This window comes from Heterocephalus glaber, unplaced genomic scaffold, assembly GCF_053883595.1.
Source record: "Heterocephalus glaber isolate CG9 unplaced genomic scaffold, H.glaber_assembly_v1.0 deba00001564, whole genome shotgun sequence".
Taxonomy (NCBI): Eukaryota; Metazoa; Chordata; class Mammalia; order Rodentia; family Bathyergidae; genus Heterocephalus; species Heterocephalus glaber.
This window is the reverse complement of record NW_028258351.1, coordinates 21,283,304-21,298,562: the sequence shown is the minus strand read 5'-3', so window position 1 is coordinate 21,298,562 and position 15,259 is coordinate 21,283,304. Positions and strand designations below refer to the sequence as shown.

The window sequence follows — 15,259 nt, the reverse complement described above, 5'->3', positions numbered from 1 at the left end:
AGTGTTGGTGGGAGAGTATTAAAATGATATAAGAAACCAAATCCAATTATATGATGAAAAAAGTTAGCCACAGCTAAAGGTGTCAGGGAGAAGGGTGCTTCACAGGCTCAAGTTGGGATAAGAATTATGTAGGAAAACATCTAGAGGTGGAGGGGCAAAGCTTCTTCCTGTATTCCTCCATTTCAGTGAGGTACATTTCAAATCTCCTCAGAGGTTCAGTCCAGAAACTTGACCTTTGTGCTCTCAACTATGCTCTCAACTATGCTCTCAAGCCTTCCTACCATCTGTCCTTGGGAATTTGCAAACCAACCCTCCTTCTTCTTTCCATTTCACTGGTGTTCTCATAACATCTGGGCTGAGATACAGAGATGATTCTACCTGGCTACTCTACCTCCTGCCCCCAGCCTTCTCCAAGTTGCCAGAGCAAGCCTCTCACCACCTATGTTGAGTTATGTTCCTTCCACTTGAACTTGCAAAGTCCTAATCCTTCAAAGGCACAGGAGGCCTTCATCATCTCACCTCTCCTGAGGTCTCTACCTCCACCTGTGTCCTCCTAAATTCTACCTCACCTGCACAGCAGCCCTCCATTGACCTGAAACCTGAATGATGAAGAGGAGCCAGCCTCAGGGGATCTGGAAAACATGTGCCAGGCACAAAGTACAGCAAATACAGAGGCTAAGACCAATCTGCAGACCGACTTCACTTAGGGTTTTGCATCTCACCCCAGTAGTAGAAACCCTCTTGTTCTTTGGACCTGGGTGAGTATTTTTCCTTCGGCCAAGAGATCTTGCTCTCATTCTTCCCCTAGCCATCTCTTTCTCACCCTTCAGGACTCAGCTTGGTCAGCCTTCTCTGCCCCCAGTCAGCATCCGTGTCCCCCTCTGCTGAGACCATGGGCACCCTATACTTCTGTCCCATCAGTTACTATTCTCCCTCTAAAGTCTATGAAACTTTAAGCTCCCTGAGGTTGGTATCCACATCTCAGTCACTGCTCTCAGTGCCTAGTGCAAAATCTTTGCACATAGTAGGTGCTTCGTTAATGTTTGTGGCCTGTTTGGAAAAAAGAAAACAAGACATCTGGTCCCCAGACACCTCCTCCTCTGTTCTACCTGCATTTGAGGGAAAGTGGGTAGGATTTGTATGGATAGGAAGAAGAACACAAACCCAGCAAGTAAGCAGAGACGAGCTGGGCCCAAGGGGACTACAGAATAGGATCCTGGAACGAAAACACGTGGAGAGAAGTCTGAAGCATGGATCTGTTTGCTCATCCCAGCTGCCAGGATGATTTGCTGAGCCCTGACTAACGCTGGATCCTGGCGACAGGGCAGTAACTCCTACTCAGAGCTGGCTGACTACATGTCAAATTTTCTTCTAAGAAATTTATGTCTGTTGACTCTCTAAATCCTCACAATGATCACATGCAACAAATAAAATCCCTTTGGGCTGGATGAGGAAGCAAAGGCACTGAAAGGTGAAGAAATTTGTGCCAAGTTCATAGTCAGGAAGTGAAGAGTCTGTACATATGGTCTGAATACATGGCCTGCTTGACCCCACACTCTGTGTTGTGCTGCCCTCCTTGAGGCACACAAGTCCCTTGTGACCACTGGATGTACATTCTGGTGAGAGGGCTAGATAACAAATAAGCAATCACCTGAGAGTTTCAAGGAGTAACAGGTGCAATAAAGGAACTACATCAGGGCTGTGGTAGAAAGTGACCATGGGGGCCATTATGGATGGAGTTGTCATGGAGATCTCTCTTTGAAGGAGACAATTGAACTGAATTTGAATGATGAGAAAGAGTCCGCCACAGAGGAGCTGGGGTACCTGTTGCTGCTGTGCATGACTGTGGACCTTCCTTAGCTGAGCTTGGGGCAGACATGTTGGAAAACATCTCTTCGTAGGACCCCTAAAGCTAGCTGGCCTCCTGGCTGCCCTGGAGGTGGGTGGCTGGCCTGGGCCTTGGACGCCTTATCACCAAGCTGGGCAGACTCACGTTTTGTTTGAAGCTGTGGTTCTCGGCGCATTCGGAGTCATCCTGCCAAATATCTGTGGTGTTCTCTAATGTCTGCCAAGTCCCCCGAGCCAGGCAGTGTCTGTAGGCCCTTCCTGAGCTCTCTGAAAGTAAACAAAGCTCTAGAGGAAAGGTCAGAACATACAGCTCATTCCCCCAGCATGCTGAAAAGCCCTTGCCCTGGCTGGAGAGCTGTGGAAAATCCCAGGGAAAAGGGAATTTCACTTCCCCCTTTGGGGCCCATTAGCATCCCAGCTGTTTATTTGGGATGGAAAGGAAAACACAGAAGCCTCGAGATTTCCTAACATACCAGGATCCACCAATGTCTGCTGTGTTTACCGCAAGTCTCCAGAGTTAGAACAGCCCCCCGGTGGCTAAGAAATGTCATAACTGGAGTAAGGCACAACCTAGCTGAGAGAGACCAACCTGGACTCCCAGGTCTGCTCAGAGTGGGGCATGTCTTCCTGATGCCCAAGAAGCCCCACCAGCCATGAGGAAGAGAAAGCAATGAGCACAAAGTAGACTGACCCAGGGGTGAAACCTCATGTGCCATCTACCAGTGATTTGGTGTCCTGGGTCCAGGCTCTCAGTCTCTGAGCCTGCCAGTTCCTGAGCCCCAGGAATTGGAGATGGTAATTGTGCCCACCCTCTGTGATATAGGAGAAGATTGGATAAGAAAGTGTGTGCACACGGGATGGGTAAGTCACCTTGCCAGGCTGAGTGCTGCTGTGACTCAGGCACATCTGCCCCAGCAGCCCCTCCCCAAAAGTCCTCCTACCTGAAGAAACAGGGACTGGATTTACAAATGAGAAATAGAAAGTTGTTGGAATTTCCTAGTCCAGATTCTACATATCATAGACCAACAGTAGCTACTTGCTTAACTAATGGATGGGTAGCTACATAATATGTTCACCTGCCTATCGGGTGAAGAGCTTTGCTAGGGTTTCTAACTGACATCTCAGATGCTATGCATCAAACCAAGCTCTTCGTCTTCTTTTCAAAATCTGCTCTACCTACATAGTTTCCTGCCTCAGTGGGTGGAAACCCACCCTGCCAGTCCTCTCATCCAAACCTTAAAGCTGTGCCAACACTGCACTTAAATCCAAATACTGAGGTTTTAGTGTAGAAAATGAACATCTTTTGTCTTTAAAAAAAACCCCAAATAACACACGTGCTGTAGGTTCACCACCACTGCTTTAGAGTCATCCCGGCCTCCTCTCTATCTCTGTAGCCCTTACCTGTTCTATTAGCTGATCATCTCTACTTCCAAATATACCCAGAATCTGACCACTGCTTTTCACCTCCTGCATCTCTCCACCTTGGAACCAATCTCTCTCCCTGGATTATTGCAAACTCTCCCACCGGTCTTCCCCTCTCATCTATGGGTAGCCCAGCAGCCAATGGGATGGATCAGATCTCAGTGGCATCATGTCATGCTTCTGCTCAGAATCTTCCAAAGACACGAGAACAAATCAGTGTCCTTTTATGACCTACCACAAAGCCCTGCAAGATCTGGCCCCTAAATCTCTCTGCATAGCCTCTCTTCCTCTTCACTCCAGCAATGTTCACCTCCTCTCTTTGGAGCAGACCAGGCATGCTCCCCACCTAGGGCCTCAGCATGGATGTGCGTTCTGTCCTGAACGTCCCCCATAGGCTAAAACTTTTGTCTCCCTTAACCCTTCAGTAAAACACCACCTGGTCATTGAAGTCTTCCCAAACTACCCAATTTATGATTCCAACTCACTCCCCCAACCCCAGTCCTCCTATCCCTTCCTACTGCTCCATCTTGTTTAAAATATATCGCATCTATACTTATGCATGATGTTTATTGATTACTGTCTATCTCTCTTGCTAGAATGAGTCCCACAAGAGAGGAAATCATTCTGTTCTAGTCACTAATACGAGCCAAGTACTTAAAAATAATACCTGGCACACTGTAGGTGTTTAAGAAATATTTGTTATAAGCCCGGCATGGAGGCACACACCTATAATCCCAGCACTCAGGAGGCTGAGGCAGAAAGATTGCTGGGAGTTCAAAGCCAGGCTGGGCTACATAGTGAGTTCAAGGCCAGCCTGAACTATATAGTGATAATATTTAAAAAATTATTGAATGAGTGAATGACAGTAATGTCATTGACCCTTGTGTCCTCTGTGCCAGTCCAAATGCTTCGTGCTGAAGATGCTAAGAGGAAAAGGCACGCCTTGATTTCTAGCCAGGAGAATACAAATAAAAAGGCCATCAACTGCTTTAAATGCTAAGACAGAGACCATACAGGTTTGGGAGAGGCTTTGGAAAGGCAGAGGTTCATTGTATTGTGGGGAGAAGCTGGAGAAATTTCCTAGAAGGATGAAAGGTTTGAAGTGAGAATTGAAGTTTATAGGCAAAAAAGAGTGCAGGCAGCCTGGACAGAAGAGTGAGCACAGGAACTGGGTGGCGATGGCTGGGCAGGTGGAGTTGTTCATTCGGCTGAGGCAGAAATAAAGGAGAGAGTGGTAGACGGGTTGGCAAGGCCAGGGGACAAAAGGTAACCCGTGCCATTTGCAAGTATTGCAAATGGGAACCAACATAATCTGGTTGGCATTTTAGAAAGCTTTGTGGAGGGTGGTTAGAAAGTGCCAGATCTGAGGCTGGGAACGAGGAAAACAGGAAGCAGCACGAGGGTGCAGGTGAGCCCCCTACCAAAGCATCAGCGGGGGGTATGGGAGGGAGGGGAGCCAGAGGACCCGCTACCAAGTGGACGAGGGGTGCGTCCCAGTGGGACAGGTGGATTGCATGACTGTTCCTGAGCTGGACAACAGACGAGGAGGAGCTTGTTTACTCTTCTCTATTTCCCACTTCTCTCTACCCTTTGGTTTTGACTCCTAATGACAAGTCCTGACCATCCCACCTCCAGTGGTTTTCTTTAATCTTTTTTTCCCTTTCTCTCCAATCTCTCACCTCTGCCTGAATCCAAACCTTTGTCATCTATTCTTCTAGACCAGGAAAGTACCTTCTGATTCCCCTCCTTTTCTCAGTCTGACAGTTGCATGCTGTCAATGTTGTCTTCCTGAACTACACAGCATTTATGAGCTTCTCATGCCCTCGCACCTGCCTGGCTCTGCGTCACCTTCCCCTGTGATGGAATCTTCAGTGTAACACGCAGATTCCTTCCTAGTCAGCCCCAGCCTCAATAGCCAGGTGTGGATGCCGATGTAGCATACAAACATCATCTGACTCTCTCCTTTCTTAGAGCATGTTCGTTCTTCTGACTGTATCTCAAATCATTATTCTGCATTTTTAATACAAAAAAATATTGAGTGGCAGGGTCACTTCCCACTTTTGGCAAGTCACATTCCTTTTAGTACAATTCCAAAGCCCAGAAATCATTTTTTTAAAAAGCCTTTAACTCTACTTCATTGTAGACTTGGACCCTGGACCACTTTTTCCTCCTAAAGTGGAATAGATCTGTACTCTTAGCTCCTGGGAAGAAACAGTAGAAGGTGGAGCTGGGAGGTGGTAGCCTATTCCACATGCCATTGAGGAATCTGTGGACATTTGGGGCCTTAATGACCCGAAGGAATCCACAGGTCTCAATTGTGAACTCAGCTTCAGCTCACACTGACAAAATACCCACCAGGTGGTAGAAACTCTGTGTTCCTTCTCATTTATTCCTCAAAATGAACTTGAGAGTTGGATATTATTCACTTCACCTTACATATGAGGTAAACACAGCTTAGGAAGGCCCCGGATACGCTCAAAGTTTCAAAGGGTAAACTAGAGGCACTGACTTCAGGGTCCTGGCTTCAGGTCCAGTGCTCTTTGCACCCTGCCAACTGGCTCATACAGGGACTGTTTACTTGAGTCATTTAGACCTCTCTCATCCAGCAAGTCCTCTAGTGCCTTCTTTGCTACCCTTCATGAAGCCTCAGATCCTCACACCTTCTAGGTTCATTCAAACTGGGCTTTATCAGAAGACAGTCCCACAAAATATGTCACTAACTCTCCCACACAGAAATGTCTCTTCTCCTTCTCCTTTTTCTCCTCTTCTTTCTCTTCCTCCTCCTCCCTTCTCTCTCTCTCTCTCCCTCCCTCCCTCCTTCCCTCCCTCCTTCCCTCCCTTCCTCCCTCTCTGTCATCCTCAAAATATTGAAACCAAAGTACCATAGATGTGAAATATTATTGGGCTGAAATTAAATATAAGATTATAAGATGCTGTCATTTTACCTTTTCAGAAACTCCTCCTCACCTTGTTTTAACTGGAGCTTCATATCTGCTTATGTTTCCTGAGAAGAGGTTTAGCTATCTTTATATTTTCCCACAGTCATTGGTCAGAGACAACAGAATTCTAACCTAAAATTGCTACTCTCCCCTTCCAGAATAAAATGACCAAGAGGTCAGGCTTCTGTGGCAGGTGGAGGTGGGATATTATCCTAGGTCTCTAAGTAATAGTATTCACTTCCTTTTATCATGATTAGAGCAAGTGGAGTGACTAAACTCTTCATCTAAGCCACAAGGGGCTGACAAACACTAATTCAAAGACATCTCCTTCCAAGGCTGATACAAGGGAAGGTTCAAAGACCCTTTCCCCAGTCGAACAAACCCAAAGTTGCATGTTATGAGCTTTTGGATCTTACACCATTACCTCTTTATTCTGTTATGAATGTGACAAGTCTTAACCCTCAACGTAGCCAGATTGCATGGTATCCAGGTCTATACTCTACAGCCTTCAAGATAAAAAGAACTACTATATAAATGGAATATAAGGAGTATAAAAATAGCAGGAGACAAGAGGAGAAGGAAGATGTAATACTGAACACCTAGATGGAGCCCTCTGTGGGCAAGAGGACTTGGGGAACATACTTGGGTGGAGCCCTTTCTCTAAATAGCTAGTGGCTGCTTAACCCAGGAGGAAGGGTGTTTGGAGAGAAACTCTGAGCAGTTGGTAAAATAAGACTTATTACCTTCATTCCACCAAGGCAAGTATGAAGGGCAGGGAACAGAGACGTTTCCAGGAGAAGAATGAGGCCAGCACACATACCGATCAAATGTTCCATTACAAAATATACCTGTGAAGGGAAAAGGAGCCAGAATGAACATCTGTGTATGACCACAGGGTCTGCTGATAGAATCAGGAGCCCAGAGCACACCTTCTGCCATTGAAAGTTTGTGCAACCTCCGCAGAGACCCTCACGTGCCTACCTCTCTCTAGATGGCCAAGGATGGAGCATGATTTGGGAAGCATAGGAATGCTGAGTGCAGCCCCAAATACTGTGTCTTTGTCTACCCAACTTGACCTCCAGTCAGTTAATGCAATGTACATATCATGCTGATTTTGCTTTATTTTACATGACCTAAACTCTCTCAGAAACTTGGGGTAGGAGGACATGTGTAGGCCCCACCAATGCCTTATGGTCCTTAATTAACCAATCAATTGCCAAGCCTTTACCAGTTAGACCCTAGAACATATCAACTGTGAAATGTGCATGATGACCAGTGGGCATAAGGGGAAGCGTGGAGTCTAGGTTCTTAGTCACATGTACACAACACAAGTTCTATGAAGTCAAGCCTCTCCATTCTGATACAAATTAAATGATCATATGGGAATTTGTATCATCACAGCTCAGGGATGGTTTATAGCTCAATGTTTGGTAATGGGAAGCTATAAACTTAGAACTCTGCTTGGCAGGCCTCCCAAAGTGAAATGGCGGTGTTTTAAGGTGTGTCTCAAACTTCCATATTGCAAGCTCCTGAATTACTATAAACCAAGCATCATCCTCTCTGTTCCTTCCACCCTCAACCTCTCTCTGTTAAGCTAAAAGTTCAGGGCTTCTCAAGTGGAACAGCCAGGTTACTGCATTGTAGATGTGCCAGGTCAGGAGCTGGCTTGGGGCCCTCTGGCCACCTGGCTGCCAGGTGTTAGCACCTGGTCTGTGTAAGGCAGCGTTCACATGGCCACACCACTCACAGGATGGCCATGGATAAAGAAGACAACCCACCCTACTTTGACCTTAGAAGCAGTACTCCCTGAAGTGAGGTGGGTTCTGGTAGCTGATATCAGGACTTGATTGCCGTCTTTCTGGGCCAAAGGGGGACTTGAAAGCTGCTACTTGAGTCCAGAAAGGAAAAGATAATTGATAGTTTCTGAAGCCTCCAGGCTCCTGAGATGATCTGAAAGGATTCAGAAGCATGAGGAGGGGTGCAGCCTTTATCCACAGTCTTCAATGCAGAGGCACTCTCTTCTCCTTCTTCTCCTTCTCCTTTTGTTTAGACAGGACCTTGCTTTGTAGTTCAGGCTGGCCTTAAACTCACAAAGATCCCCCGGCCTCAGCCTCCTGAGTGCATGCACCACCACATCCAGTTTGTTTTCTTCTTCTTAAAGTGGGTAGGTACATATGGATTCATCCAGAGTCAGCATGCAGACAGGTGAGGCTGCAGACTGACCAAACTAATACAGATTTGCTAGAATGCACTAAAGTCTAAACCTTGTAGAAACTGGAAAAAGAGAAATATTATTCCTCAGATACAACTAATGCCCTGGGAAATGGGGAGGACCTCCCCCTCCAACTCACCTAATAGTTTCCCAGTCGCTTTACAATAGTTCCACAGGTGAGATGACTCACAGGCAGTGAGTGTGCTGTGGGAGGTGGCTTTTATCAAAGAAGGCTGCACCCACATATGTCTCATCTTACATTATTTTACAGTGAGAAGTGGAGGTGGGGGTCTGTCTTTTCTTCCTGTGAACCTAGGTAGACCTGTGTAACTCTCTCACCATAGAACGTGGCAGAAATGATATCATGTGACTTCTTGGGCCAGGTCATAAGAGGCAATCTGGCTTAGGCTATCTCTTCCTGAGAAAGCCAGCCATCATGCTGTGAGGAAGCCCAGTCCACTTGGAGAGGCTGTATAGATATGTTCTGGCCACCAGTTGCTGCTTGATTCTCAGCTTCGAGGTGATACCAACCAAAAGACATGGCCATGCATCAGCCTTCATGTAACTCCATTGTTTTATCATTGTTTTAAGTCATTAACTTTGGGGCAACTTGTTACACAGCTATTGATAACTACTACACGTGCTTACCAGAAGGTTCCTTGAGTAAGTCTCGCAGACACTTCTCCTTGTACTGAGCCCACTTCCGAGTTGTCTCCTCAAGCAGAGATCCTGTAACCTGAGCAGACAAAAGCATAGTCACTTCCAGTTAGCTACAAGCCCAGAAGTTGCCTTGTTATCTCACACCGTGATCCTTAAACTGCTTCCCACTGAAGCATTCACAGTGGGCTGCACTGAGAAACAATTGCTTTGACATCTTACATGCTACTGTAAAAACACGTATGAATTTTACATTTACTCCATAATTGAATCATACTGGTTTTGATATAAATATGAAACTTTTCTTCAAAATCATTATGTGGGCCGGGGATTTAGCTCAGTGGTTCTGCCACCTGCCTCGCAAGCGGAAGGACCCAAGTTTGATCCCCAGTACCAAAAACAAAAAAAAATCATTATGTGAGGTTGACATTGCAAGAGGATACAATACATTTATCTTAAATTTGCACAACCTCCACACTAGTGGAGGTTGCACATTTCTAAGACTATGCAGATCCCAAAGAGAGAAGTATCACTCTAGGAGGGGCTCAATAACACAGCTGAGAAAGGCCTGCACCCTCTAGGTGCCTGTGTGTCCACAGTCAAAGACACGAAGTACACAGATTCTGTGCTACCGTACTGAAGTCCTGGGTTTTTCTTTTCATGACATTGACTTTTCTGTTCCACAGAACCTTGGAAATACAGCCCACATTTTGGCGGCTTTTTGGATAATTGAGTTGCCTAACAATTTCTCATTGTATACCTGCACAACTTCTTTTGGTTTTAAAAAGGACTTTTTCCTTCCACTGTTCATTCAGTTGACTCATTTTTTCACTGGACCCATTGTATAGTGGGCCTCGTGTTTAGGAGGAATTACAGAAATACAAAGAAGAGAGTGTCTCTTGTCCTAAAAAGCATATAGGGGCTACTAAAGATAAAGCAGTTAGATAATCAGCTGGGAAACAAGGTCCAGGACCATTCCACCCCATGTCCCTACAGCTCCTTGCCTGCGTAGCTGTGTCCTTGGCTTTGAGTTTCGTCTCCTCTCATAAGGGGCAACAAATTCAAAGGCTTTCTTAAGCCAGGTATATTACCCAAAAGATGTAACCATAAATAGTAGAATAACTTATTGTAATCCTTTCAGAGATGCTCTACTTAAATGTATCCAAATTTAATCACACACACACACACACACCCCCGTGCCCTACCGCAAAAATATACCCCATCTATGAGCCCAAGAGGTGGCCTGCTTAGTCAGACCCATTAGTCAGACCCACCTTCTCCCTCCTCTGCCTAGCACACCTGCCCTCCCAACACTTGGCAGTCACGATGGAGCCTGGGGTGGCTCCTTTATATCCTCCCAAGAGAGCCACACAGCCAGTTTTTTGAAGAAGAGCTCATGTGGTCATCATGAACCAGTTTCCCCAAATTTATCAGCTCATGATACCCTTACTGTTACAGTAATTTTTCCAAAACGTTCCTAAGTCAAAAGATATATCTACAGTTCTATTTGTTAAGTAGATAGGTCCAAACAGCTAATAAATATTTATGTCTTAACAACTGAGTGCCGTTGGGTATTACACAACTTCTCAAACTTTAGAATCAGATTGGATGCCAACACCATTTCCTGTTCCACACTGGGTTTTGTTTTGGTGGGTACTTGCATTTTATCACAGTGCCTACAGAAAGCCCAGTTTTTCAGATACCACATCATCAAAAAGAATGAAGTATGACCTAATAGCAAACCACGACTACTTTGAGATAGCAGTTTGTACAGTGCCTGGCAAATGTCAAGTATCACTCTGTTTCCTCAAAAAATTAAAATATCTAGTGAAAAATACCCTGTGAACTCAAAGTGGTGCCTCATCTTAGCATGTGGTTTGGGAATCGGGGGGGGGCCAATAAGGGGTAACGATGGTGATACAATAATTGACATTTATCCCTTAGTTTAAATTTGCAATGTGCTTTAAATCTCTGCTAATAATCCTTCTCTGAGTTATGGCTCAAGAAGCAACAAGTAAGTTTATTAACATATTTTTTAAAGAAATAAACATCCTAATGGGACAGTACCTAACTCATATTACAAAATCAGCAGATGGTTTAAAAACCAAACAAGAAGTTTCCCAAATCTTCAAAAGTTGTCAAAGTATGACTTTCTTGCATAAAGTACTAATTATGTCCTCAGGGACCTCACTGGACCTGCCCAAGGAAGAGACAATAAAATCGGTCCCTGAACTAACATTTCCCTAAACCCTTGCTCTGTGCCATAACTAATGGTCATCGTCAAAAAGCAGAAAAAGAAACTAGATCTAAAACCTACTGAATTTGGTCAGATTAGGGGAGCTGGACAAGCTCAGTCTGTCTTCCTAGGTACTTGGAGGAGCATCCAAGTTCAATCAGCTAAATTCCAAAAGTACTGAGGAAAGATCTGTGGGTGGATTTTTTTCTAAATGGAAAAGTTCAGCCTGGCCTTGATACATCTTTTCTTTGCAACCAATATCTATAACTAGCTTGGCTGAGAAGGGACGAAGAAAAAGGGGAAAAATCCTGTTGACTCTATTTAAATAAATCTTTCTTTGTTAAGGAAAGAATATGCTTCACTGTAGGTAAAATAGAAGTCACATGTACCTTAAAGGGGTCAAAGTGGAATCATAACCTCATTACTCAGAAATTACTGTCTACTTCCAGATGCTTCTCTGCACACACACATATTATTCTACTTTTTTCTTTTTTCTTCTAACCAAATGGGAAATGATATTGTTTTGTAGCCTTTTATTTTTCACTTAGATAATATGGAGAATGTATTTCTATTTCAAGAAATATATAATAAATAAATCACTGTCTTATAGGTATATATTATTCAATGGATGAATGTGATCTGATTTAGTTTTTAAATCCTCCAACACTGAATATCCAAGTTTTCTAAACATTTTCTAATATTAAGGATGCTGTGTTGAAAATTCTCATAGTTAAACATTTGAAAGCAGAGGTGGAAGTGTAGCTCAGTGGTAAGGCCTTTGCCTAGTATGCATGAGGCCCTGGATTCAATCCAGAAGAAAGGAAGAAAGAATGGAAGGAAGGCAGAGAGAAAGACTAGGTCCATATCTTCCTAGGAGAAATTCTTTGAATTGGAATTTCTGGGTCATAGAGTATACACATTTTTAAAGGTTTTTGATAATGCACTGCCAAACAGTTTATCCTCACGAAAAGCTCTTTTGTTTTTCTGATTTCAAGCTATAACCATATTATACTCCCTCTGGGAATGTATAAAATCCACTTCTCTAAGAGCCTTCACAAGTTTATGTTTTTGAATGCCAAAGCCACTGCTAAATAATGTAACTGAGTAGAATGGGTATGTACAGAGCTAGCACTATTTCTTTGCTTGTACTTAGAAACTAAACTATCCCTTAGAATTTCTCATTAAGTGAATTTTATGAAGACTTGCTGCCAGCACACACACCACTGTCATTTATAATCAAGGCAGGGAAAGCATCTATGAGCAAACTTCTTCATGAATGTCTACGGAAAGCCTGGTAACATAAACATCTGGAGAAAGAATGTGAGATTGAAGATGGAGAACCAAGAGTGGGGGTCATCAGAATTACAGACACACACTGAAGGACAGACAGGGCCAAGAGCTCGGTGCACACAGACGGGGTGGCAGGTACAGGTGTATAATTGGTTATGGAAATACCAGCACCAAAAAAGCAAAGGTATGGCTTCGTCAGCATTGTAAGCCAGCCTGAAGCACTGCAGATGCTGCTCTTGTTATATATAAATAGTCCATGTCAACAGTTCCCAAGAGTGCTAAGAAGACAGAACACAGGACTTCATCCTCCAAGGCGACACAACGGCTCCCCTGATCACGAGCTACATGGAGGGCAGTCCGAAACTTATTTCTCCTTCTGAAAAATGGACTCAGCAATAATACTGTTCTCAGAAGCTTGCTGTGAGCACTGAGCTGATAATGTGTGAGGAATCATTTGATTCCTCAAGTGCTGTGGCAGTGCTTGGCATGTGGCAAGTAATCCAGACAGGCCTAGAGACAGAAGGTGGGAAAACCAGGCAGTTAACTGGACACACATTCATTTCCTCATAGGAGACTTTCAGAGAATGGAAGCCAGTGTGAGAGATCTGTATCCCCTCTTCCGGTATCAGCTTCACCACTAGCAATGGCAGTCCTGGGCCCAGAGACAGACCAGGGCCACTGACCTTCATGGATATTCAGGTCACTTAGCAAGAGGATGCCACCATGGCAAGAATTCCCTGAAGCCATGGGTTGCCACAAGGGCTTGAGGGCAGCATGTGGGAGAATGCGCATGCAGAGAATTCAGCAGCAGTCTTCTGGCCCTCTTTTTCTGAGCTAGCATCAAAGAAAGCCTGATAAAGGCACATTTATGAGGTCTTGCACCACAGTCCTCCCTCTGTGAGGTAGAGAAGATTTCAAATTCCAAGGCTGCCAACAGGGACTAGCTCTGCCCAAGGAACAAAACAGCAGAGAGCCATTCCCGCTTAATCAAACAAGTGGAGCTGTGGTTCCTTCTCATCATAGCCTCATATAAAAATGGGGCCTTAAAAAGGAAAAAAGTGAAGATCTAATCTTCTTGGATAAGAATGAGACAAGTTACCAGAGCCAACTGTAGAGGGCAGCTAACTATGTTATAATACATCCCAAAAGCCCTCAACTCTCACTCCATAGCCATGGCATTTATTGACACAGTAAAGTGTTGCTTAACCTCAGTTAAATTCAGTTTACTCATCTGTAAAAGAGGATCAACAAGACAGGATTGCTGAGAGCACAAGTGCCAGTCAGGTGTCAGTACGTTCATGTTGTTAGTGTGTTTTGCTATTTAAAAATACAAACCATCGCTTCTCGGCCTTTTAGCTAAGATCAAGTGTAAAAATACAAACCAGTATTTATACTACAAACTCATATTTACATTGTGAGCCTATGATTATTGTTTTAAATATTATATAAATGAATAGCAGAAAAAAGACTAGAAGAATAAGTCCCCAAATGTAAACAAGGGTGATCTCTGGCTAGTGGAATCGCTGTGATTTGTAGTTTATATTTCCTTAGATTTTATATGTCATTTTTAATATTGAACATTATGTATTTTTATGATAAGTAGGAAGGAAGGAAGGAAAAAAGGAAGGAAGAAAGGAAAGGAAGAAAAACCAAAAGAAGAAGCATAGAAAATAATTTCTTAAGGTTGAGAGAATGCTAAAGGCATAGAGGAAGATACAGGCAGCAATTTAAATGCTGTTCAGAGTTCATACTGACATGAGAAAATGCTTACAATATGATGTAAAGGGAAAACCTGGATACAAAATAGTTTATGCTTCATCATTTCAGCTGTGTGGAAAAAAATGCATAGAAAAAGGATTTAAGAAAAGTATGCCAAATATTAACAGTGATTTCCCCTGGACATTAGGGTTGTGGTTGATCATTATTTCCTTAATACCATTTTATATTTTCCAAATTGCTTACCAGGAGCGGAAATTGTTTCTATAATCAGAAAATATAAATAACTGGCAACATTAATGATAAGAATAAAGAATAAATAATTTCTCTTACTTGCTTGATGGAAGCCAGCAGCACCAGAGTGAAGAAGGGCCTACCCGGGGCCCAGAGCAACCGAGTCCTATGGGAGCAGAGAGGAGCAGCCCCCCGGGCAGTAGGGAGGTCCATGGACAACACCCAGACCCTGGGCCAGGGTCCCTTGCTGCTTGCCCTGGGCCCTGGCTGGCTCAAATGGGGCCTCATCCCCCTGGGCACTTTCACAAGTGTGGGCACAGCCCTCCAGTGCTCTGAGATGGACCACAGGCGGCTGCGTCCTGCATTCCTCTTCTTCCAGAGAGGAAGTGTTTGCACAAATCCTCTGCACGCTGCTGGGAGCCTCTGAAGCAGTGTAAGGAGCACTAGTGAGTCTCCCTGTTTCTCATCCCCCGCCGGCCCCCCCAAAGCAGGGAGATTTTTCCCAGACTTTCCCCAAGTCCCTGAGACTTCCTCAGCAGGCCCAGAAGAAACAGCAAAGCAGTGAGTGGGACCCACTTCAGGGTTTTTTCTCGGTGCACAGAGCAGGGGTGAGACCCGCTGGTGTTCAGGCCACTCAGGAACAGCTGGTAGAGAGAGTAGAACCTTGAGCCAGTTGGGAGGCAGTCTTTGCAAGGGGATGAAATT

General features: G+C 44.4%; 1 protein-coding gene across 1 annotated transcript in view; it reads right to left on the bottom strand.

Moving 5' to 3' along the window:
• Glp2r (glucagon like peptide 2 receptor) overlaps nt 1-15,207 on the bottom strand; it is a 66,262-nt gene extending 51,055 nt beyond the window's left edge. Inside the window, exons 1-4 of the mRNA XM_004857524.3 lie at nt 14,654-15,207; nt 9,070-9,157; nt 6,953-7,057; nt 1,994-2,115 (exon numbers count right to left, since the gene is read on the bottom strand). Coding sequence (XP_004857581.1) covers nt 1,994-2,115; nt 6,953-7,057; nt 9,070-9,157; nt 14,654-14,842 — 504 coding nt within the window. The 5' untranslated portion in view covers nt 14,843-15,207. The remainder of the gene's footprint in view (nt 1-1,993; nt 2,116-6,952; nt 7,058-9,069; nt 9,158-14,653) is intronic.
• Between the last annotated feature and the right edge of the window lie 52 nt (nt 15,208-15,259).